The sequence below is a fragment of the Pelophylax lessonae genome, assembly GCF_965119305.1.
Source record: "Pelophylax lessonae genome assembly, chromosome: 1".
In the NCBI taxonomy this organism is placed as follows: Eukaryota; Metazoa; Chordata; class Amphibia; order Anura; family Ranidae; genus Pelophylax; species Pelophylax lessonae.
This window is the reverse complement of record NC_138768.1, coordinates 122,215,029-122,241,381: the sequence shown is the minus strand read 5'-3', so window position 1 is coordinate 122,241,381 and position 26,353 is coordinate 122,215,029. Positions and strand designations below refer to the sequence as shown.

Below are 26,353 nucleotides of genomic sequence, written 5' to 3'. Positions count from 1 at the left end.
TCAAACTCTTCGTGCTCTAAGGAAGGTGCTCAAAATAATTGGTGTAATAGATTGCACTCACCAGAGTGCCCAGCCCCACACAGGATAATTAGGCAGGATATCTTATAGCTGTATACCTCAGCATGGGGATATAAATTCCTAAGGGTCCTCTACTTCCTTGTTGCTCTGAGTAAGAGGGAGAGGAAAGGGACCGTGCTGTTCTCCGGTATTCAGCTATCCTTGGTTAATGCTCCGGTGGTGTGGTGTGTAAAATAAACAAGGGGGGACATATAGTGTAATTCCGTTTTGTTAAATTTATTTAGGCACATAAAGAAAGGTACTCACATTTGTGTGAAGAAATAACAGCGTATACAGTATCTCCCTCTCGGGCTATTTGTTCTCTCCCCCGAGAGGGAGTGCCGTGCCTGCTCCCTGCCCGTTGCTCCCAGAGACCCCAAGCTTTTACCAGACCTAGAAAGGGTCATCGACCCCCGGCCCACCGAATTTCAAGTCCTTGCCGCCTACGGTCCCGGAGATATCGACCGGTAAAAAAACGCAAGTTCAATCCGCCGAGGCTGCAGGAAGCCTAAATCGCGGCATGCCACTCGCGACGTCCCCGAGGCTGGATTACCAGCTTTTGATGGCCGCCGTGTCAAGGTGACCCGATTTGCAGGGCTTCTTCGGGCGGCCGCTGCTCCCCGCCCGTTGCTCCCAGAGACCCCAAACTTTCACCAGACCTAGAGGGGTTTCCGAAAACCCCGGCCCACCGAGTTTCAACCCCCTGCCACCCACGGTTCCGGAGATTTTTGCCCTATAAGTTCGAGTTTTTGCCACCGGGGCTGCGAGGTGCTCCCGCCGATGACTGCTCGCGGCGTCCCTGGCCACCGGGCACTCCCGCGTCCAGGGTCAGTTCTCCACGCCACTTCCAGCTAGGGACCCCTGAATTTTCAGGGAGGTCGCTCGCCCCCCTGGCGACGTAAAATGCAGAGCTCGAACCTCCGATCACCCCAGGGGCCAGAGTTATGGCCAGTGTCCCAAAACTTTTGAACATCTGGACTTTAACTTTTTTTATGGACCCGGAGAGACAGAGCCAGCAGGTTACCTTGACGCACAGCCTCCTGGGTGACTTCCAGAAGGTTGATCTCGGGACCCGACGGGTCCACGGACCCCAGGCCCACCGAGTTTCAACCCCCTGCCACCTACGGTTCCGGAGATTTTTGCCCTGCAAGTTTGACGAGTTTATGCCGCCGGGGCTGCGGGGTGCTCCCGGCGTCCCTGGCCAGGGTCAGTTCTCCCCCACCACTTCCAGCTAGGGACCCCAACTTTTTCAGGGAGGTCACCCGAACCCCTGGCGACGTAAAATGCGGAGCTCCAACTTCAGGTCACCCAGGGACTCAGAGTTGTATGTCGTGTCCCAAAACTTTTTGAACACTTCCACCATGCTCACCGGATGACCCCTGGACCCTTAAGCTGGGTACCCTGCGACCCCCCCCACCTGGCCCACACCACCCCAAGCTGACCAGCGACGCTTAAGCCCAGGAGGGACCAGCCCACAAGGGGTGGGTAGGACAGAATAGGGGGAGAAGGTGTGGGGAGTGGCGCAGAGCGCCGCTGGGGGCCCGCGGGCCGAGCCCCCTGGGCAGCTTGGTGACCAGAGCTTGAGGCTGCCGTGTCAGGGCTACCGGCTTTCTGCGCCAGGGTGACCGGGTTTTAACGGCTTTAGTGGGCTACCGCTCAGTGGCCTTGGGTTTTCGGGGGCCCCCGAACTTGGCTCGCTCGTGGGGGGTGGGGAGGCCCCTTTCAACCTCAGGCGAAGACTCTGGACCCCCCCCCCAGGGCCCCTGGCGGCGCGCCCCTCCCGCGCCAAGCTCTCCGGTCTGTCGGGGCGTGAGCGGAGCATGGGGTGACTGGGAGGCAGGCGGCCGCCCGTGCTCCTCCAGCGGGGAGTCGGACGCCCGCGCTCCCCTGCAGTGGAGACGGACGTCCGAGCCCCCCGCGCACATCCTCGCACGCGCGGTGGTCGCGGAAGACAAAAGCTTGGCTCAAGGGATGACTTTTAATAGATCGCAGCGAGGTAGCTGCTCTGATACGCATGAAACCCTGACCCAGAATGAGGTCGTCTACGAATGATTTAGCACCGGGTTCCCAACGAACATGCGATGTGCTCCGGGAGAGAGGCGGCCCACTTCCGTCCGCGCTCTGGCCCCGAGGCGAGCGGCACTACGCGCCGCCCCCCCCCCGGCGAAGGGGTGGTGGGGGCCGGCTATCTCAGGCCAACCTGGGCTCCGTGGCACTGCCTGTGCAGTAGGGTTGCTGCAGTCTTTTTATCCAGGAGTCCTTTTAATGTGCACTTATTAACTTGCACACTTTTTTCCTTGTTCATTTGATACATTGTTATCAAATATATATAATTGTAAATATACACCAATCACTTTTTCACCTGTTAGTGTTTACACCCGATAGGTGTACACTGCACATTTATCTGTATCCCCCAACCACGTTGCACTTTAATGTGTAATGTAAAAAATTGGTGCTAACCAAAAAGAACCTGTGCAAAAAAGATATTATTTGACAACAGGAATTTCCAATAAATGAACAAGTGTATGTGAAATTGTTTCCGGGAATTTCTTCCACACTGCGAGCCGCAATATAAACGTAAAAACTTGAAAGATTGATAACAAAGGTGAGTATTGCGCTCAGCAATCGGTTCTCATTGTAAAGTGCTATAGTGCATATGTGATTGATCACAAACTTGCAATATACAAATTCAGTAAATGCATAAATAAGTAATTACATGAATTAGTGGATGAATAAATAAATAATGGGGTGAGCTAAAAGTCCTTAAAGTGCTCAGTGCAAACTGCAGACTGTGTCTTCAGCAAACTTGGACTTGATGGGAAACCTCCACCAAATACCTCCACCCAGTGGTCAGACAATATACTCCTTACCAGAAGAAGATGACCCCTTAATTACAGGGAGTCAAAACCGGCATATATCTCCACACAGGCTCAAGACTGTCCTCATCGCTGTCACCACATCAAAGGATTTTTAGCCCCAATGCCTTTACAAAGCTCCGGATCTCCGGGCATCATAATGCAAAAAAGATAAAGGAAACTCCAATAGTGTATTACCGTCATATATTGGGTTTTAATAACATAGATTGCACTTACATCATAGCAGTATTTCAACGCCTGGAAGTACAATGTATTCAGCTGGTCTGGTGGATGGGACGCCGCTCGCGCTCTGCGCTCCACCTCACCGGAACTCTACGGTCTCACGCTCCCGACGCACGTTTCGTCAGCCGCGCTGAAGTCATCAGGGGATCATCTTTAATGTGTATAACTATGAGGTGAGCACCACACTTCTAGCACAATATTTACATGGAATTAAATAATTATTCACTATTGTCACTTTGTCTAATATATTTATTTTGTCATTGTGTTTATATGTGTGGTTACATATAATTTACTAACTATAATCTTTCGCACAATACCTCAGACATCACCCTTATTGCACTTCATATCACTAAGCACTTTATATTTATTCGTACTTTGAAAATGGAGATTTTATATTTCTATATATAATTTTGATATTTTGTGTATATGTACCATACATTTATGTACCTTCCATTTATTTGAATATCCATTATAGTGACGCCATCACAATATCCCTATTGGGCAGCGCCAACTCCCTACCTCTCTATACACTCATCATTCAGATATAGCATTTGCTATATTCTAGGGAGGCTGCAGCCCCTTCATCCCCTTACATCTCCATGGTGCGGGATTTTTTCTATTATTTAATGGCAGTCAGGGTGGCATTGTCTAGCTTGTAGAGGTCTGTACGTCCCTCCATGGATATGCTTCGCCAGACCAACACTTAGCCACCACTAAACCGGTCATGCTGAACAATGTTACAGGCAGCATAACGTTCTGCACAGCTTCTCCAGACCCTTTCATGTCTGTCACGTGCTCAGGGTGAACTTGCTCTCATCGGTGAAAAGCGAAGGGCGCCAGTGGCGGACCTGCCTATTCTGGTGTTCAATGGCAAATGCCAATTGAGCTTCACGGTGCCGGGCAGTGAGCACAGTGCCCACCAGAGGACTTTGGGCCCTCAGGCCACCCTCATGAAGTCTGCTTCTGATTGTTTGGTCTGAGATATTCACACCAGTGGCCTGCTGGAGGTAAATTTTGTAGGGCTCGGGCAGTGCTCATCCTGTTCCTTCTTGCACGATGGAGCAGATACAGATCCTGCTTATGGGTTGAGGATCTTCTTCAGCCCTGTCCAGCTCTCCTAGAGGAACTGCCTGGAATCTCTTCCATGCTCTTGAGACAGCTGAGAGACACAGCAAACCTTCTGGCAATGGCATGTATTGATTTGCCATCCTGGAGGAGTTGGACTGCCTGTGCAACCTCTATGAGGTCAAGGTATCGCTTCATTCTACCAGTAGTGACACTGATCCTTGCCATATGCAAAACTAGTGAAAAACAGTCAGAGAAAATGGGTAGGGGAAAAAAATTTCAGTGGCCTCCACCTGTGAAGCCATTCCTGTTTTTGGAGGTGGTCTCCTTGTTGCCCATCTAGTGCACCTGTTAATTTCATCAACACCAAAGCAACTGAAACTGATTAACAACCCCCTCTGCTACAGATCAATATCCCAGGAGTTTACCTGACTTGATGCTATACTCTGATTTTTAAAGTGTTCCTTTAATTATATATATATATATAATATACACACAGTGGGGATCGAAAGTTTGGGCACCCCAGGTAAAAATTTGTATTAATGTGCATAAAGAAGCCAAGGAAAGTTGGAAAAATTTCCAAAAGGCATCAAATTTTCAGATTAGACATTCTTATAATAAGTCAACAAAAGTTAGATTTTATTTCCATCATTTACACTTTCAAAATAACAGAAAACAAAAAAATTGCGTCTGCAAAAGTTTGGGCACCCTGCAGAGTTAATATCTTGTACTGCCCCCTTTGGCAAGTATCACAGCTTGTAAATGCTTTTTGTAGCCAGCCAAGAGTCTTTCAATTCTTGTTTGAGGTATCCTTGCCCATTCTTCCAGTTCTTTGAGATTTCTGGGCTGTCTGTCACGCACTGCTCTTTTAACCGGTTGCCGACCGCCGCACGACTATATACTGCGGCGGTCAGCCCCGGCCAGGCAGAGTGACGTATCGGTACGTCACTCGCCTGTCACTGACTTGCGAGCCTATTGCGGGCGGGCGCGCGCCCGCCGCGGCTCGTTCACAGACAAGTCAGTGCGTGTGACCGGCGGACTCTATGTCCGCCAGTCACACTGCGATCGCTCCTGTGAAGGGAGAAAGACAGAGCGGCTTGTGTAAACAAGCTGCCTGTCAGTTCTCCCTGTGTAAAAGTGAAGATCTGTCCGTTCTACTATGTAGAACGGTTGATCTTTGCTTTTACACCAATAGGAATGTCCCTGCACAGTTAGAATCACGCCCCTAGGACACACTTAACCCCTCCCTGTCCAATAAAGTTAACCCCTTCCCTGCCAGTGTCATTTTTGCAGTAACAGTGCATATGTATAGCACTGATTACTGCAGTAATGTCACTGGTACCCCCAATAGTGTCAAAAATGTCAGTCAAGGGTCCGATCTGTATGTCGCAGTACCGAAAATAAAATCGCAGATCGCCGCCATTACGCGTTAAAAAAAAAACCACCAAAAATGACAAAAATCTTTCCCTTTGTTAGTAAACGCGATAACTTTTGTGCAAACCGATCAAAATATGCTTTTTGCGATTTTTTTTTTTACCAAACATAGGTAGCATAAAACAAATTGGCCGAAAAATGTTAAAAAATTTTGATTTTTACATTTTTTTGGGGAATTTCATATAAAAAAAATGTGAAAAATATTGTTATTTTTTTGTTTATAGCGCGTGATCAAAAAATCGCACAGGTGATCAAATACCACCAAAAGAAAGCTCTGTTTGTGGGGAAAAAAAGGACGTCAAATTCGTTTAGGTACAGCGTCGCACGACCGCGCAATTGTCCATTAAAGTCACGCAGTAAAAAATCGCAAAAAAACCCCTGGTCCTTTAGCAGCCAAATCCTCCGGGGCTTAAGTGGTTAAGGTCTATCCATAGATTTTCAAATATGTTGAGGTCAGGAGATTGTGAAGGCCATGGCAAAACCTTCAGTTTACGCCTCTTGATGTAATCCCCCATGGATTTCGAGGTGTGTTTAGGATCATTATCCATTTGTAGAAGCCATCCTCTCTTTAACTTCAGCTTTTTCACAGATGGCATCAAGTTACCATCCAAAATTTGCTGAAATTTTATTGAATCCATTTTCCTTCTACTCGTGAGATGTTCCCTGTGCCACTGGCTGCAATACAACCCCAAAGAATGATTGATCCACCCCCATGCTTAACAGTTGGACAGAGGTTCTTTTCATTAAATTCTGTGCCCCTTCTTCTCCAAACGTACCTTTGCTCATTCCGGGCCAAAAAGTTAAATTGTAACCTCATCGGCCCACAGAACTTGTTTCCAAAATGCATCAGGCTTGTCTATATGTTCATTTGCAAAGTTCAAACGCTGATTTTTGTGGTGAGGACGTAGAAGAGGTTTTCTTCTGATGACTCTTCCATGAAGACTATATTTGTGCAAGTATCTCTTTATAGTGGAATAGTGTACCACAACTCCAGTGTCTGCCAGATCTTTCTGGAGGGATTGTGTAGTCAAACGTGGGTTTTGAATTGTTTTTCTCACAATCCTGTTAGCTGTTCTGTCTGATACTTTTCTTGGTCTTCCAGATCTTGCTTTAACTTCCACTGTTCCTGATGACTGCCATTTCTTAATTACATTTCGAACAGAGGATATTGACAGCTGAAAATGCTTTGCTTTCTTCTTATAGCCTTCTCCAGCTTTGTGAGCGTCAACTATTTTCAGTTTCAGTTTTCTAGACAACTGCTTAGAAGATCCCATGGTGCTGATTGTTGGGGCAAGGTCAGATGAGTCTGGGCATTTAAAACCTTTGAGATTGACATCACCTGGTCTTCCCAGACGATGATTGAGAACAATCCATGACACTGGCAGGTCTCAGCCTTGCAAAGGGGGCAGTGCATGCTATAAATTCTGCAGGGTGCCCATACTTTTGCAGATGCCATTTTTTGTTTTCTGTAATTTTGAAAGTGTCAATGATGGTTTGTTGACATATTACAAGAATGTCTAATCTGTAATTTGATGCATTTTGGAGATTTTTCCATCATTCCATGGCTTCTTTATGCACATTAATACAAATATTTACCTAGGGTGCCCAAACTTTCGATCCCCACTGTATATGTGTGTGTGTGTGTGTGTGTGTGTGTGTGTGTGTGTGTATATATGTATGTATATATATATATATATATATATATATATATATATATATATATATATATATATTGTGACAAGAAGTCAGGTAAATCTGTGGATGTAGTCACAGACAGGAGAAACATTTCCACCGGGTTTAGAAAATTCACCAATTACTATAGGGTGTCGGCTGCAAAGGTAGCCAGGACGGCTTAAGGAAGTTGAAAGGCCTTCAGCTGTTCGGAATGAGGAAGTTAAGGCCTCTATAATTTGTCCAAAGGAAGTCTAAGGATTGCTGCCTCCTGACGCTGTGTGAGCTGGGGAGAGGAGGACAGTCAGATGTGTGCCTCCCGACGCTGTGTGAAGCCTGGGAGAAGGATTGCTGCCTCCTGACGCTGTGTGAGCTGGGGAGAGGACAGTCAGATGTGTGCCTCCCGACGCCGTGTGGGCATGGGAGAAGGATTGCTGCCTCCTGACGCCCTGTGGGTAGAGGAGGACAGTCAGATGTGTTCCTCCCGACGCTGTGTGAGCATGGGAGAAGACCTCCTGAAGTGATGTGCGCTGAGGAGGGTAAAAAGTGTGAAGACTACTCAAGGTGAGGTCTGGACTATTTCTATGTGAAAAGAAATAAATGAACTGTTTGTTATGTGAAGAGACAAGCAAAGGAATGGTTGCTATGTGAAGAGACGAACAAAGGAATGTGTTCTATGTGAAGAGTAGAGGGACATGTTCAATGGACATTTGTTGTTTGAAGAGAAAACATGGACTATTGAGTGTCTGCTGTAGGATCAGCAAAGTTTGCCCAACAGTAGGTTGGAGACAGACTCCGTAGGTAGGTTCCTGTATGTGAGAAGGTAGCCGCCCACAGTGGCAAGGATTTATTTTGTGTTTTATTTTATTTTGATGTTTTTGACGCTTGCAGTCTGGTGAAGAAAATTGCATGAATAAACCAAACTGTTTGCAACCACTTCTCGGCTATCTCCCTGTGTAACAAACCCCCTCAAGGGGTCATCCATACCCGCCACCCAGCTAAATCCCCACTATATATATATATATATATATAGTTGTGCTCATAAGTTTACATACCCCGTTCTTAATACCGTGTATTGCCCTCTTTAACATCAATGATGACAGCTTGAAGTCTTTTGTAGTATTTGTGGATGAGGCTCTTTATCTTCTCAGATGGTAAAGCTGCCCATTCTTCCTGGCAAAAAGCCTTCAGTTCCTGTAAATTCTTGGGCTGTCTTGCATGAACTGCACGTTTTGAGATCTCCCCAGAGTGGCTCAATGATATTGAGGTCAGGAGACTGAGATGGCTACTCCAGAACCTTCACTTTATTCTGTTATAGCCAACGACAGGTCGACTTGGCCTTGTGTTTAGGATCATTGTCATGTTGTAATGTCCAAGTACATCCCATGCGCAGCTTCCGGGCTGGTGAAGGCAAATTTTCCTCCAGCATTTTTTGAGAACATACTGCATTCATCTTGCCATCAATTCTGATCAAATGTCCTGTGCCTTTTGTAGCTCACACATCCCCAAAACATCAGTGATCCACCTCCGTGTTTCACAGTAGGAATGGTGTACCTTTCATCATAGGCCTTGTTGACTCCTCTCCAAATGTAGCATTTATGGTTGTGGTCAAAAAGCTAAATTTTAGTCTCATCACTCTAAATGACTTTGTGCCAGAAGGTTTGAGGCTTGTCTCTGTGCTGTTTGGTGTATTGTAAGCGGGATACTTTGTGGCATTTGCGTAGTACTGGCTTTCTTCTGGGGACTCGACCATGCAGCCCATCTTTCTTCATGTGCCTCCTTATTGTGCATCTTGAAACAGCCACACCACATGTTTTCAGAGAGTCCTGTATTTCACCTGAAGTTATTTGTGGGTTTTTCTTTGCATCCTGAACAATTTTCCTGGCAGTTGTGGCTGAAATCTTAGTTGGTCTACCTGACCGTAGTTTGGTTTCAACAGAACCCCTCATTTTCAATTTGAAACCGAAAAGTGTCAACAGAAGGCCTTTTTAAATAAAGTCTAGGTTCTTAAGGCAGAACTTTGGTCTAGCTATGTAAATTTGAAATATTTGCATTTTCTTTTGTAAGCAGTAAATGCATTATAAAACAGGTGCTCACTGACTTCTGTTGCTGCACCCATTGTGGAGTAATTGCAGCAGATTTACATATGCAGTAAGTTTGCAGCAGAAGCATTCGTTTTGCTTTCACTTTAACTCCGTAGCTCAACCTCCCCTGCCAGCAGTGAGTTGTTAGCAAGCAACAAAGAACAAGTGCACAGGAAAAGGTTAAGAATAGACTGCCTGGACCCAACTTCAGTGGCTTCACTGCTTCTTTTTACTGCTGAATATTTGAATATCCAAGGCATTTCTGCAGTTCTACTTTAGGCATTAGTTGCATGCCTATGGGCTTCTCTGGCGCTGGGTGATCCAAAGATCATTACTGACCTCAGGTGAGTCTTCAAGAACCGCGCCAGAGAGGGAATGAATATTGCAGCAAGGTCAGCATTTTTTTTTTTTTCAGCTCTGGAAAAGTGACCTTGGGCTTTCAAAGATAACAATACTTTCACAGATACTACAGATCCTCTAACTGCCTAGCCCTCCTGAACAAAAAAAAGCCCACAATCTGGTTATCTTCCTATTCACGATGTATGATTATTTTGCGTTTCCTGGAATTGTCCATTGTATTTTCTTGTACAAAAGTTTTTATTTAAGAAAAGGCATAAACATACATCAAAGCAAGGCACTTGCGTACAATACGAAAAAATGGAACATATGAAACAGGTAGCAGCAAAACAAGATATAAACATAGGGCATAAGACTAACTTAAAAAATTGTAGACTACATAAAGTTTATCAGCAAAAAGTTGTTAAGACGGGTACCAAAAGTCCCCCCTAGTTGTATATAGTGCAATAAAAACAACAGGAGAAGAAATCCTAGAGCGTTCCATTGAGCAAATGTAGGCATGGTCTTAACCACTTGCCGACCGCCGCCCGACTATATACGGCGGCGGTCAGCCCCTCCCAGGCAAAGTGACGTACCGGTACGTCACTAGCCTGGGAGCGAATAGGGGGCGAGCGCGCGCCGCCGGAGGCGCGCCCCCGCTCGTACCCGATGAAGCCGGCACGTGTGACCGACGGACCCGATGTCCGCCGGTCACTTGCGATCGTCGGGTAGAGAGGGAGAAAGGCAGGTGGCTAATGTAAACAAAGCCGCCTGTCATTCTCCCCGGTGTAAAAGCACAGATCACTCGGTCCTGCTATGGAGGACCGTTGACCTGTGCTGTTACACCACTAGCCACATCCAATGACAGTTAGAAACACGCCCCTAGGGACACACTTAACCCCTCCCTCTCCAATAAAGTTAACCCCTTCCCTCCCAGTGTCATTTTTACAGTAACCGTGCATATGTATAGCACTGATTACTGTAGTAATGTCACTGGTACCCCCAAAAGTGTCAAAAATGTCAGTCAAGGGCCCGATCTGTCCGCCGCAATGTCGCAGTACCGCAAAAAAAAATCACAGATCGCCGCCATTACGCGTTAAAAAAAAAAAACAACAAAAAGACAAAAATCTTTCCCTTAGTAAACGCAATAACTTTTGCGCAAACCAATCAAAATTCGCTTATTGTGATTTTTTTTTACCATACATGGGTATCGGAAAACAAATTGGCCAAAAATTTAAAAAAAATTTGATATTTACATTTTTTTTGGGGGGGAATTTCATATAAAAAAATGTGAAAAATATTGTTATTTTTGCAAAATTGTGCTCTTTTTCTTGTTTATAGCGCATGATCAAAAAATCGCACGGGTGATCAAATACCACCAAAAGAAAGCTCTGTCTGTGGGAAAAAAAGGACGTCCAATTCGTGTTGGTACAGCGTCGCACGACCGCCCAATTGTCCGTTAAAATCACGCAGTGCCGAATCGCAAAATACCCCCTGGTCAGGAAGGGGATAAAATCTTCTGGGGCTTAAGTGGTTAAAGTACCGAGCCAGAGGAGAAAGCGGCACAAAGAGACAAAGGAAAATGAGAGGAAAGAAGGAATGAGAAAAGGAGACAAACAGACGACAATAGAAGAAGACTAAAGAGAGGATGGGGAAAAGGAAGGGAGAACGGGCCCTGTGGGGCGAGCGACTGGGGGGCATTAAAGGGAAAGAAGAGTGGTCTGAAACCTGAAAGGGGCAACATTCGAGATTCGAGATCCAGGGGTCCCACACCTTTATCATGGGAGTCGGAGACTATTGCTGTCAATTTTTCGTTCATACGGTTTTTGACCGCCTCAAAACTAAGCAACGGGGTCTTCCAGGATCGGGCAGTCAATTGTATTTTCTTTAGCATATTTGTAAGTGTGGGTGACCATCGTTTGTGAGGGTATCAGATGCTGGAATTGTATTGAAAGGATGCAGGTAATCTTATCCAGCGGTTATATGTATGTTTAGTGATAGCAACAATTTTTAAAAAATCTCCTGCTTTATTATTGAGTTATTAAAAATGACACTTTCCAAACTTGTTTGATTTTGAGTGTTGTTTTTCTTTTTTTCCCCTGATTCCACAGTGCTCTTTCAGAGGTGGAGAAATCAGCACTGCGAGTGGGACTCATCACCAACTTCAATGAGCCAGTAAATCAGGTTAGTGCAGAATTGAATACTGATGAGTCGCTTACATCTTCTATTGCTGTCCCTATGGGAATGGAATTGTGCTATTTTCCATCTAAATAAACACTTTGAAAATGAAATAGATAAACAGTGCAGGTCGGGAGTCCTCTTTCATACGATCAGTAAAGTGGTGTCAGCTTCTATTTATTCTTTAAAAAAACAATTGCTTAATTCTTTTATATTCTTTTTAGTAAGTTCCGGACTAGCAGGGGGGCATACAAAATGCTATTTGCTTCTGTGCTCTAGCTAATTGTATAGCGTAAGAGATGGGAATATAGTGTTTTATCATTTTCGTTTTGTCTTTCAGTTAAAGTATATACAAATTGCATATAATCTGTACCATGTAAAAGTAATTTAAAATTTTATTTTCAATTTTTTAAAGCCTGCAGCTTTTATTAAAGGGGTTTTAACCCTAAAAAAAAAAAAAAAAAAAAAAATAGAGATCTTGTTCCCTGATAGTAAGTTAAACAGCATAGTGCTTGTGCTGTCTAATTAATCTGTCCCTTTCTATTCTGTAAAAAACCTGATTGACCTTGCCAGTTCCTGCGTCCCCCTATGTAAACGAACCATGATAAACATGGCTGTTGATCCATGATGCCCTGGTCAGGTTACCTGCCTCTCTCTCTCCCCCTGTCAGCTTCTGTGAGAGCGATATCTTCCCTGCCCCTCCTCTTTTGACGCAATTACTGGCAGAAAAGTCAAGGAAGGATTGCTGCCAGCCCCTCTGTTCTACCAAGCTGTACTACATAGTGTAATATTTGTATAAAATTATGCTTCAAAATACCTTTTCTCTTGCGCCCTCCGACAGTCGTCCGACAGTCACTATTGGGTAATGTCATCTGCTCCGCAGGAGTAGCTAGGCATATAGACTTAGTTAAAAACAAAAGGCATTTGCATGTATACACCCCTGGGGGCTGTCCCATCTGGTCAATACCCCCCTGCAGTGTCCACTCCCAACTCAGTTTTAATTTGCCTAGCATCAGGAGTAGTTAGGCTTTCCCTGTGCTGGGGCTTTGGTCTCAGCCTATCTTCCTTTTTATTTGATTTTATTGAAAAATGTCAGTTTTTTCTTTCTTTACTAGCTGTTTATTTGATCAGCTTTAGTTTTTAGTCGACTCTTCGGACGAAGATGATCATGCGGTGCTGGGATTCGGACTGGCCGCCCTGGGTCTCCAGGGCACAGATGGTCAGATGGACCCCCAGCCCGCCATTGAGCGTTCAGCTATGGTTCGCCCTGGCACTATGAACGACCCATCCCTGTTCGCTGCAGGGATGCAGCTGTGAGGTGGCTACCTCACCGGACTCATCTGCGGCTCAGCAGTGCAATGTCCCTAGCAAACGGCATTCCCTGTCCGATGAGGACAGCGGCTTTCCGTTCTGTGAGGCTCCCCACGCCATCGGGTGCAGGTAAGTGCTTCTGTGTGGGGCCTCTGTGTGGGGTGGCAGTCCTGGTTGCTGTGTGTTCCCCGTGTCTGTGCCTTGTGTGACCCCCTGCTGCGATCCCTACGGGGTTCGCTTGTACATGCGCTGCGGCGCTGTGTGTGTGTTTGCGGGGTCCCCTTCCCTGGGTCACTTAGGTGTTTGGGGGTGCAGACTGTGTATGGACCGCGACAGGGTAATACCGCGCGGTCCGCCATTTTTTACACACTGGGCAAGCATGTGAGCTTCTCTATGGGCGAATCTACATGCTACATTGGCGCCAATCGCCGCCATGTTTGCGGTGACCGGTCGGTCCAGCCTCATGTCGGCGGCCATTTTGGTGGAGCCTCCCATACATTTCTATGGGGCAGCCATTTTCCCTGGGACATGCAGCAGAATAGTTCAGCCTACTTTCACAGCACTTCCTCTTTCCTCTGAAGCAGGACAGCGGTGGCAACACTCTGCGGGGGCTCTGCAGGTTATTGCTCTCAATATATCTCTGTACTGTCGCTTCTGGCTCAGTTTTGTCTCCTTCCTGTTTGGGGGTCTTTTTTCTATTCTATAGCTGGAGCGGTGGGCTGCGCACTCGCAACGCTTTTAAGGGGACAGCACCTGATTCTTGCACTGTCCTGATTTTTCTCACCTGAGCATGGATTTTCAGGATAGCAAATTTCCACCAGCCCTGGTGGGGGCCCCCAGTTCTCCAGTGCCCCCTCTGAGACCTGATTTGGCCGCGGTAGTGGTGACTTTGGTGTCGAATATGGAAATGCTGATGGCTGAACGTGCTGGTCGTAAGAGGCCCAGGTTGTCCTTCTCCTCTGATTCAGATGGTGATATGGCTACTGCTGCTGCGAGCGTGCCCTTTTCGGGGTCCCGCTCATCCGTGGACCTGCAGGGGTCTGAAGGGGAGGCGGAGGCGAGGAACGGGCGACCATACATGAATTAATTATTTCTGTAAAGGACACTTTACATTTGGAGGATGAGCCCAGCCCTCCGGGCGTTGTGTCTTTCTTTGGGACACACAGGACCCGCAAGTCGGCACAGGTTTTTCCCTGTCCCACTGAGTTTCATTACACTGTTAATGAAGTATGGCACACGTTAAAGCGTCCGTGGTGCCTAGTCGGTTCAAATTGCTTTATCCCTTTGCACCGGCTACGGAATCGCGCTGGTGTGTACCGCCGCAGGTGGATGACACGGTCGCGGTGCTGAATAAGGCTACCTTGGTTCCTACGGAGGATTCCCCGGTTTTCCAGGATTTCAAGTACCGACATTTGGAGTCCTTGGCCCGCCATTCCTATACGGTGGCGGGCTCTCTGCTCAAACCGATTTTCGCGTCTGTATTAGTGGCGCAGGCGGTTGCTGACTGGTCTAAGGTGCTTAGGAGCAGCCTTGTGACTGATGGTGTTCCACCTGCCCGGGTGGATATGGTGGATCAGATCCACCAGGGAATCATGTATCTGTGTGATGCGGCCTTGAATGAGGCCCCGCTAGTAGCACGCCTCTCTAGTGTTGCGGTGCTCAATCGCCGCCTGATAGGGCTGAAGAGTTGGTCGGCTGACCAGTCCTCGCGGACTTTCCCTATGCTGGCTCTCGCCTTTTTGGCGAGGCGTTGGATACCCTGGTAAAAGGCGTCACGGGGGGCAAGAGTGCTATGCTACCCCAGAACCCGAAGCACAAGCCCTTCCGGGGCAAGAGGGGTTCTACGCCTAGATCCAGTCAGGGTTCCTTTCGTGCCTTTCGGAACCAGTCCAAGGGCAAGCCCTTCAAGTCCCAGGGCGGACAGAAGAAGCCCTGGGTGGGTAAGCAGAAGTCAGGCAATACCGCTACGTCGGGTCAGTCCACTTCTGCCTGAAGGCGCGCCCTCACCCCTCTCTGGGGTGGGGGGACGTTTGCGCGGTTTCCTTCAACCATGGCTGCTCTGGATTTCGGACAGGTGGGTTCAGGAGATCGGTCGGGATACAAGATCGAGTTTCTTTCCCGGACAGATTCTTCCCTTCGAATCTTCATTTGCCTCCGGAGCGTCTGCAGGACTTGCACCGTGCGGTCCAGGACCTCCTTGCTCAGGGGGTGATCGTCCCGATGCCTCATCGGGACAGGTTTCGGGGTTTTTATTCCAATCTGTTCACTGTGCCCAGAAATGAGGGCAAGGTGCGTCCTATCCTGGACCTGAAAGCTCTGAACCGCTTTGTGCGAGTTTGAAAATTCCGTATGGAGTCTCTCCGATCGGTGGTGGCTTCTCTGAGCCCGGGAGAGTTCCTGGCTTCAATATACCTCAAGGATGCGTACCTGCATGTCCCCATCTTCGATGGTCATCAGCGGTACCTTCGGTTTGCAGTCGCAAGAGACCATTATCAGTTTGTGGCGTTACCTTTCGGTCTCGCTTCGGCTCCCAGGGTCTTTACCAAGGTCCTAGCGCCGTTTCTGGGCCTACTGAGGGCTCAGGGCATTGCGATCCTGGGGTATCTGGACGACCTCCTCGTCAGATTGAGTGTCAGTCAGGATCTGGTGCGCGATCTGTCCATCACGGTCCGGACGCTTCAGTAGTTCGGTTGGACCATCAATGTTCAGAAGTCGTCATTGTGCCCTTGGTTCGCCTTCCCTACCTGGGAATGATTCTGGACTCTGCTCAGGCGAAGGTGTTCTTGCCAGAGGACAAGCTCCGAGCATTGCGGGACGAGATCGGGTCCCTCAGGGACGTTCCAGTATCGTCACTCAGGACCTGTATGCGGGTCCTGGGGTTGGTGTCGACCTTCGAAGCGATACCCTTTGCTCAGTTCCACATGCGGGCTCTCCAAACGGAGGTCCTGGCCAACTGGGATGGACAGGCTCAGTCCCTAGAACTGCATGTCTCTTTGAGTCGTCGGAGGAGATTGGCTCTTCTGTGGTGGCTCCAGTCCCCGTCGGTAACGGGGGGCAAGTCGTTCCGTCCGTTGGTTTGGACGGTGATCACCACGGATGCCAGCCTGTTGGGCTAGGGTGGGGTCCTGGGCACCCTGTCTGCCCAGGGCACTTGGTCGGAAGAGGAGTCCTCCCTTCCGATCAACGTCCTGGAATTGCGAGCGATCAAGCTCTGCCTTCTACAGTGGTCGGACCGTCTAAGGGGTCGTCCTGTCCGGGTACAGACGGACAATGCTACAGCGGTGGCTTACATCAACCACCAAGGGGGCACCAGGAGTGCTCGAGCGGCCGGGGAGGTGTCCGACATTCTGACTTGGGCCGAGATTCATGTCCCGGCAATCTCAGCAGTTCACATTCCGGGTGTGGAGAATTGGCAGGCGGACTATCTGAGTCCCCAGGCCCTGGAGCAGGGGGAATGGTCCTTACACCCGGAGGTCTTCCAAATGCTGTGTGCGAAGTGGGGATCCCCGGACGTGGATCTGTTCACGTCTCGGCTAAATCGAAAGGTGGGAAGTTTCGTGGCAAGAACGCGCGATCCGTTGGCGGACGCCTCGGATGCGTTGGTGGCCCCTTGGCATCAGTATCGTCTGATGTATGCTTTTCCTCCGATTCAGTTGCTGTCCAGGTTCCTCCGCAGGCTAGTCTCGGAGCCACACCTGGTGATTCTGATAGCGCCGGACTGGCCTCGCCGGTCCTGGTACGCCGACGTGGTTTACCTGCCAGTGGCGCCTCCATGGCGGCTGCCCATGCGGGAAGATCTTCTGTCTCAAGGACCGATCTTCCATCCTGCTTTACGGTCGCTGGCTTTAACGGCCTGGCTGCTGAAACCCAGGTCCTGAAGGACAAGGGTCTCTCTCCCTATGCTGATCAAGGCTAGGAAATCCTCTTCTGGTAAGATCTATTACCGCACTTGGAAGGCTTATTTCGCCTGGTTTGAGTCCAGGGTGTTTTCCCCTCGCTCGTACTCGGTGTCTAGAGTGTTGGCTTTCCTTCAGTCTGGAGTGGATCAGCGATTGGCGCTGGCCACAATCAAGGGTCAGGTGTCTGCCCTGGCTATTCTCTTCCAACGCCCGGTGGCGTCTAATTCTTTGGTCTGCACCTTCATTCAAGGTGTGCGACACGTGGTTCCTCCCAGGAAGGAGCCTTTACCTCCATGGGACTTGAACTTGGTTCTGTCCGTGCTACAGCGTGCTCCCTTTGAAAATATCATGGAGATCTCTTTACCTCTGCTGTCAAGGAAGGTCGCCTTTTTGGTGGCGATCACTTCGGCTCGTAGGATGTCGGAGCTGGCGGCGTTGTCTTGCTGCTCCCCTTACTTGGTAATCCATAGGGATAAGGTGGTGTTGAGGACACTTCCGTCTTTTCTTCCCAAGGTGGTCACTGAATTTCACCTTAATGAGGAAATTGTTCTGCCTTCGCTTTGCACGAAGCCTAAGCATCCGAAGGAGATTGCCTTGCATTCTTTGGATTTTGTTCGGGCGATCAGGGTTTACCTGTCGTCTACTGAATCCTTTCGTAAAACGGATTCCCTGTTTGTTCTTCCTGAGGGATCTCTGAAGGGCATGGGTGCGTCCGCAGCAACTATTGCCAAATGGATCAGACAGACCATTGAACAGACTTATGCTTTGAAGGAACGGGTGCCGCCCTTCCCTGTTAAGGCGCACTCTACTAGATCTGTGAGTACGTCCTGGGCTTGTTGGCACAGGGCCTCGGTGGCCCAGGTGTGCAAGGCTGCGACCTGGTCGTCGGTGCACACTTTCTCAAAATTCTACAAAGTAGACGTTCAGGCATCAGCTGATGCTTCCTTTGGCCGCAAAGTTTTCAGTGCGGCAGTGCCATAAAGGACCCTTGTTTTTTTGTGGGTCCCTGGCTGTTGGTGTTTGCTGTTCTGGGCGGTTGCTCCTGTTGAGCATTGTTCATTTTTCTGTTGCCCAGTGGGTTCCCTTACAGTGTTTGTAAGGTTCCTTTCTCTGATATGGGTATGGCGTTGCCTCTTCTACGGTTGCGTATCCCACCCCTCATGTCTATACTGCTTTGGGACATCCCAATAGTGATGACTTCGAGGAGGCGGCGACTGTCGGAGGATGTAAGAGAAAACAGAATTTTTATAAAATCTTACCTGTAAAATTCCTTTCTCTGAGTCCTCCGACAGTCGCCGCCCCCGCCCCTCTTTGGGGTTCTTGTTCTTACTGCTATGCTACCAAACTGAGTTGGGAGTGGACACTGCAGGGGGGTATTGACCAGATGGGACAGCCCCCAGGGGTGTATACATGCAAATGCCTTTTTGTTTTTAACCAAGTCTATATGCCTAGCTACTCCTGCGGAGCAGATGACGACAATACCCAATAGTGATGACTTAGAGGAGGCGGCGACTGTCGGAGGACTCAGAGAGGAATTTTACAGGTAAGATTTTACAAAAATTCCGTTATTTCAGATCATTTCTGTTCAGTTAACTGACCTCCAGCTGCTCTCTTCCCCCAATCTAAGGGCTACAGCGGGAGGGGCTGAGCGGACAGCACAGCGGTCACGTGACCTCCAGGCTGATGTCAGAAGGGGGATCTCAGCCCCTCCTGCTGTACCCCTTTGATTGGGGGAGGAGAGCGGTTGGAGGTCATGTGACCAAATAGAAATAGTCTGAAATAAGGTATTTAGAGGCATAATTTTATACAAACATTTACACTGTGTAGTAGTGCTTAGTAAAACAGCGAAGTTGGCAGTAATCTTTCTTTGACTATACAACCACTTGAAATATCCGGTGATCCTGCAATGAAAGTCCTTGTTCATGTACTTTACATGACATCAATGTCTCTAATTTTTGCTCCCAATGGAGAGTACAAATGCTCATCTGGGTCAAATCTGCTCTTTGGTGTGCAGCCACTATTTTTGCATGCTGTTGTTATAATCATGTTCATATTTCCGGTTTTGTGCATCCACTGCCTTATCTGCACAGGAGAAATATAAATGCTGGTCGCTATACAAATGCCTAGACAGAAATAAATTTTAATAACTGTGCTTACGCAATAGAAAGCCTGGTGTTCACATTTAGGCCACATTTACGACTGCTTTTTTGCCAACCCTGATTATATGCGAGAAAATCATCGCGGGGGGGGGTCATGTCGATTAACTGCGGGAGACAGTCCCATTGAAAGCAAGTGGAGGCTACTGACTTTTGCAGCTAATTGCATCACTCTCAAGTAATCATTAGGTGGGGAATCCCTGTGAGTGATCAGCATTGGACGCAGACAGCCTGCATGCAGAGCCAATCACTCTCAGGTATTCACCACCTAGCGATCTACATACGAGTGTTGCAATTAGCTGCAGGAGCCAGCAGCCTCCCATTGCTTTTAATGGGGCTGCCTATTGCAGCTAATCGCCGGACCCCCACAGCTGATTTTCTTACATATAATTGGGGTCAGGCATAAACGCAGTTGTGAATGTAGCCTGAATGTCATGGATAGGGATGGAAGGAGCAGGAAAGAGGAGCAGCATGCTTGATTCCAGAGGGGAACCAAATGTTTGGTAAAGGTATATTGGTTCATTCTATTTTGACTGCCCTCATAGGTCCCTTTCACATGGGGTCGCTTCTATTCTGATCAGCAGGGGATCTGCACAGAAGCCCTTGCTGATTGGAGCACAGCTGGTGGATGACTCCTCCGTATCTGCTCTGCAGAAACTACTCTGCTCTATGAGCTGCTGGGATTAAATTAAATGGATCGGACCTGGTGGTAGGCAGGTGTAAACGGACACAAGTAAATTTACACCCGCCTGTCCATAGGGATGACTGGATTCTAAGAACTCTGACATTATGATGAGCTTCAGTAATAGATGTACATTGCTCCTTGGTGACCAACTCATTTCCTTATTGGATAACTGCATTGAACTGAGAAGCTATGCTGGAGGACATTGCAATGTTTGCTTTGGTTTTATTGTTTTAACATAAATGAGAACAGATCTCATTACTGTTGCTGCACTCCCTCCTGGTTCAAGTTGTACTTGCCCTGGCAGAAAAAAGAATGGGGATCTATTTACAAAGGTTTTCACACAATATTCTCCTATGACTCTTACATTTTTCCAATCAAATCCAGTTAGAGAAAAAGGGAGAAAGCTTTAGTAATGTTGTGTGAATACCTTTATAAATAGACAAGCTTTTGTATCTCAAGCCAACACTTTTTTCTTACTTTTGGATACAGCATGGGATGGTTAAAGCCCCTGTCCGTTTTTTATGCTGTCTATGTCCTTGCTGAAATATTCATCCCCCCTTTTTTTTTTTTCCCGGTGACCTTTTTCAGAGAGAAAATTATTCATTTAGGACATTTGTCTTGGTGACATCCCTCCGGCTTCACTCTCAAGAGGATTCCTCTCACTTTTCAATGCATCTACAGGACATAAACGAAAAGTGCAAATTTCCCCAAAGGGACAAAAAAAAAAAAAAAAAAATAACAATCGAACGTGTTTATTCATTCCCTACTCTATCCAAAGCAAAAAAAAAAAAAACAAAAAACGATCTCTTGCAGTGAGAATGTGCCCACAGTGCGAGGGCTTATTGTTGATTTATGCCTAAGGGTACAGTAAAAGGAGATTTACTTATTTGATCCTCTGCTGCTCCCTGCAGTTAGATCAGTCCCACGTAGCATCTGCTGTCCCAAGCTCCACCAGTCTAGGGTCCTGATGTCATCAAGATCAGAGCAGAGTCCTTATCCCTGCACAGTACATGAGACCGCCGAAGGACAGTCCACCGCTGGATCATGGGGGAGCACTGCCTACTCGGAGAGCAAAACTGTTTCTCCCCTCCTCTTGACAAAACTAGCCATTACCCTCTGCATTAACACCCTAAATGAACCAAAATAGCTAGGAGATGCAATACTTTTCTGAGCATGCAATATAAGGATGCAAACGTTATTCATGGTGTAATATCATGTATGTCCTAAACAAAAAACCTCACTATTTTCTACACAATGCCTTTTTCTAATTACCAGTGTAGTGCTGTCCTAGTGCTGAACATTTCAGTCTGTCTTGTTAAGGTATGTATGATGATTGCAGTCAGATCTGGTGTTTCTCATGTCTTTGGGAAGCAGCATACAGTCCCTGTCAGACTGACCTTAGAGGCTCTAGCTAAATTTTTTCAGTTGGCCGTTTTTTTGGTTTGTCGGTAAATAAGTCTATAAACAGATTTATGTTACTGATTTAGCCAGTTTGGGCAGTATTGGGTAGCAATCTTTTGTCTATGGGACCCTTTTCAAGCAAATGATGAAGACAGGTCTAAAATACGCTCATTGAGAATTTTTTTGTCAAAGACATGTAGCTAAATACATTTTGGCCTAAATATATGACAAAAATTGAATATATTGGATATTTTTTAACTGTCAAAGTAGAAAAATATTGTTATTTTTTCAAAATTGTCGCTCTTTTTTTATTAATATCGCAAAAAATGAAAAGCGCAGAGGTGATCAAATACCATCAAAAGAAAGCTCTGTTTGTGGGAAAAAAAGGACTTAAATTATTTTTGGGTATGGCGTTGCATGACCGCGCAATTGTCAGTTAAAGTCGCACAGTGCCGAATCACAAAAAGTGGCCTGGATGTAAAGCAGGAAAATCCTTCGGTCCTAAAGTGTTTAATATCAATCAAACAGACAGGCTTAAAAACCTTTTTTTAATCACTTTTTTTATTCCTCCAGTAATCTGGTGCTGTAAGGCCGGTGTTCCGTGAGAATCGCCTACCCGTGAGAAAAACCTACCCCTCGTCACTTCCGGTGCACGGCACTGTATGTAATGCAGTGGTTACATTAAAACAGCTGTGCTGCAATACGAGTCATCTCCGCTCCTGTCCCTGTCACTTCCCTGCTCTCGGCAAGTAAATATAAAAGCGGCGGCGGGTGTATGAAAACATAAATGACGGAGCCGAGAGCCGCTTTTATATTTACTAGCCCAGATCAGGGTAGTGACAGGGACAGGAGCGGAGATGACTCGTATTGCAGCCCAGCTGTTTAATGTAACCGCCGCGTGGGTAGGTTTTTTTCACGGTACACTGTGATCTTTTCATACTAGTGCGCATGCGCACTAGTCAGCTCCTCATCTGTTCCCTTAGGTATCCGGGGCTGTGAGCATGCGCACTGCTGCGCTGCTCAGCTGTTCCTGGCCGGAAGTGACGAGGGTAGGTTTTTCTCACGGGGGAGGTAATTCTCCGGCCATAGACAGATCGACTTTCTTTCCTGTCCCAACTATGTTGATGGGGATTTTCTTCTGCAGAGCTATTGTGTTCTCCTGACGGCAGAGGGGGGTGGAGCGGAGAGAGAGAGAGGGAAGAGCACAGTGATTTTTGATAGCAGCTATAACAGCTGCTAGCAATCATCGTATGTAAAATCCGACGGGCTGGTTATACCCAAGTTGATCAATCAATTAACAATGGGTACATTGCCCATACATGGTTCGAATCTCAGCCAGTTCCTCCTGAACCGGCCAAGATTTGAACTGTTTTTGGCCAGCTTAAGTATCTGTAGCACACCTCCTTGTTTATCTTTAGATAATTTCTGGTCTTTTTAGCTTCTCGAGGGCAGGCAAATCTTGCCTGATTCAACTTCTCTTTATTATTATTTTTTTTTACATGTTTTTTTTTTTTATGTTTTGCAGATTGCTACTCAGATTGCTGTTTTAATAGCTAAAGTGGCAAGGCTTGATTGTCCCAAGCAGTGGCCTGAACTTATCCCAACTCTCATTGAATCCATAAAAGTTCAAGATGACCTTCGTCAGCACAGAGCATTGCTTACTTTTTATCATGTGACCAAGACTTTGTCTTCCAAAAGACTTGCAGCAGATAAGAAGCTCTTTCAAGGAGTAAGTGAATTCTTTATTTTTATTTATTTATTATTTGTTCTGTTTTCTGATCAGAGGGTTTTAATCTTGAGCTGGCAGTATAAAGACTTATAGAGATCACTTTCCAAAACAAAGAAATGCTGAGTTGATATAATGTATTATGTATGTTTAAAGAAGATTTAAATCAAAAGTATTATTTTTTTTCTTTGGGACAAATTTTGACGCTATATTAATGGTAAATTGGTGTTCTTATGACCAGTGCAAAAATCCATCATCCCTGTAAATTCAGTTTTGTTTTTTTTTTCTTTGTCCTCCTAATGATCCAGAACATCGCCTTGAGTTCCAAATCTTTTACATGTAGCCATAAAAATTAAGGCTAAATCCATTTAGCATATTACTATATGTGTAGTTCAAGCTTTTTTGTTTTAGTTAGAGAAGGGAACAATTCAGTTCAACCTATTTGTGGTAGTGACCATAGCCATTAAGAAAGAAAATGATGGCTGTTCTTACCAGAAAAGCAGTAAAGGTAAAAATGTTTCATGGGGACACCTGTTCCTCTGAAAATTATTTTCGAGGGGACTTTTTTTTTTTCTCATACAGGAGACTTTGGTTCTCCTTGCTGTTGTGTCTTCAAAAACAAGCTCACCTGTGGGACACAGACGGAAGATTAAGGACCCCTGGCTGATCTAATGGCTGGGGTTATTGTTCTAGCATGCCTTGCCTTCAAATAACCTATTCATATATTATTCAATTAATACTCTGCCTTTATTGTACCTACTTCAGGCTTTGCCGGTTCGTTTTGCAAGCTCATATCTGAGAGTAGTCAACCGCACATTTTCACACTTCTTTTGAACCCGAAAACCACCACGTTTGTTCCAGTAAAGTCTAAAATTCTCGACACTGGGGGGGCATGGCGCTCTCGGATATAGCATCCTACCAGGCAGCCTGCCATTAAAGCAGGATTATTGACTGGTGCCGCCATGGTTCTTTAAAGCAGTTGGTAACTTTATAACAAGTGGTTTCTAAAATTCCATTGTTGAACCTTTCATGGTGTTTTGAGAAGGATTCCGCAGACTGCACCCCACTTTAGGTGAGGCCTGGAGTATGTGCACTCAGGTGTTCCAGAATAAACCGATTTCTCCAGAACCATTCCTGCTTTTCCTCATTTAAAACCCATCATTTAGCCTGGGAATGTCAAACCCGAGCTTTAAAGTGATCTTTTTTTTTTTTCATATAAAGAAAAACATGTTATACTTACCTGCTCTGTTGCAGTGGATTTGCACAGAGCAACCTGGATCCAAGGGTCCCTCTTCCCCTCTTCTGGCTCCTCTCTCCTGTTAAGTGCTTCCACAGCAAGCAGCTTGCTATGGGGGCACCCGAGCCGAGTCACAGCTCCCTGTGTCCATTCAGACACAGAGCCCTGCCCTGGCCTTGCCCCCTCTGTCCTGATTGGCTAGCTGACTTTGGCAGCAGCCAATCAGGAGGGAGAATCTTAGATGGCTGAGACACTCGTGGACATCGCTGGACAGAGGGGGACCTCAGGTAAGTGTGAGGGGGGCTGCTGCACACAGGTTTTTTATCTTAATGCATAGAGTACATTAAGATAAAAAAAACCTTCTGACTTTACATTTCTTTTAAGATATTACAGCAGCAGAAGTTATTCCAAAGACCGTTTACATTCTGGACCTTTAGCCTTCCAGGGCATAGATAGCAGCAAATCCAGCTCTCTCTGCTTTGTCATTTTGGAACAAAATGCAACTCTCTCACTTTATGTCCTCCCTTTCCACAGCCTCATCTTTAACTCGTAAACGTACACATTTTCTACAGGCTATGCGACAGCCATATGCCTTAGCGTCCTACAGTGTCTCAGACCTACCGCTTACTTGATCTCCCCAGGGCAGTTTTTAAGCCGCCAAATGGTAAAGGGGACCTTTTGCATATCTTCCAATAAACGGATGGAATGGCTCTTCCTCTTTAGGTACAAAATGTTACTTTGCTCTAGATACCAAGAATCGGGATTTAAAATCCTTACAAGATGGTACTATACTCCCCACAGGATCGACAAAATTTTCGCACAGAAGTGTTGGAGGTGGAGAGAAGTAGTGGAAGACATGCTGCATATTTTATGGTCCTGTAGTACGGTAAGCTCCAAATCTTCTGGTTGAAGGTATTCACGGACTATGAGATCCCTCAGGATCTGACTTTTTTTCTGTTACGCCATCACAAGATTTCCATTAGGCCTTTTTTTTGGCATTCTATTGTAATTGGTAAGTGCAGCAAAAAGTTGTATACTTCTCTTTTAAAAAAAAAAAAAGAAAGGCACCAACCACCCTTGATCACCGTCTGGTTGGCGAAAAATGATTAAATCAAGAAAATAGAAGACCTGATTGCGACAGAGAAGGTTACCAGGGAGAAATTTCTCCAGAAATGGTTGTATTGGAATGATATTGTGTACTAGCCAGCTTACAAATCTTTGCTGGAAACAATGTGAGCGAGGTGACATCTGCATCATTTGAAGGCTCAGTGGAGCGAGGACCTGGGAGAGGCCCCTTACTGTCCCGAATTGGAAAAAAAAAGTAAGCCGTTAATTTGTACGGGCTGCCAGTGTACCGGAATAATCAAAATTAATGCATATTTTTTCTTAATGCAATGTACCACAGCTTATGCAGGCACATATATCTCTGCCTATGATAACTTCCACACAATGGTACTAATCTGCATGCAGTCAGATTGACCATCTTGTTCTTTACCAGCCACTTGCTCCAGTTACAGGGAATGTGAGAGGGCAGCCCTGTAATGCAGTCTCACACAGATTAGTAATGATTTACAATCTAGCTGATAGGCACTGATAATACAATACAACTACACACACCACATTCCTACAACAGTCTCTTCAGACTTGTGCCTTCTTTAAAGCAACCATAAACCAGCATATCATTTTTTATATACAATACCCTTAGGCAGGCAGTCATAGAAAGGGTTAAAAAAGGTTACAAAAACAGAAGTAAGACATACAAGCAAACCGCATTAAACATAAGTGTCAATTTGGAGATGAAGAGAGAATTTTTCTCCTGCTCCTGGGGCCAGAACTAGAAAACTTGGTCCAAACCCCCCAATACCCCTCCTATTATGATCAAGAGTTGATTTCAGATTTTGATTGTTCTACCTTACAGAATAACGTGGGTTGCCACTCACTTGATCTTTCCAATTGCATGGAAAAGGCTGGCTGCTGCATATTACCTAGTGATCTCAGATAGGATGTTTGTACTA

At 46.4% G+C, this 26,353-nt stretch overlaps 1 protein-coding gene across 1 annotated transcript in view; it reads left to right on the top strand.

Annotated features, from left to right (window-relative positions):
* The window catches only part of IPO11 (importin 11), a 926,630-nt gene that overhangs the window by 78,154 nt on the left and 822,123 nt on the right, over positions 1–26,353 (top strand). Inside the window, exons 3-4 of the mRNA XM_082270245.1 lie at positions 11,857–11,929; positions 22,901–23,104. Coding sequence (XP_082126371.1) covers positions 11,857–11,929; positions 22,901–23,104 — 277 coding nt within the window. The remainder of the gene's footprint in view (positions 1–11,856; positions 11,930–22,900; positions 23,105–26,353) is intronic.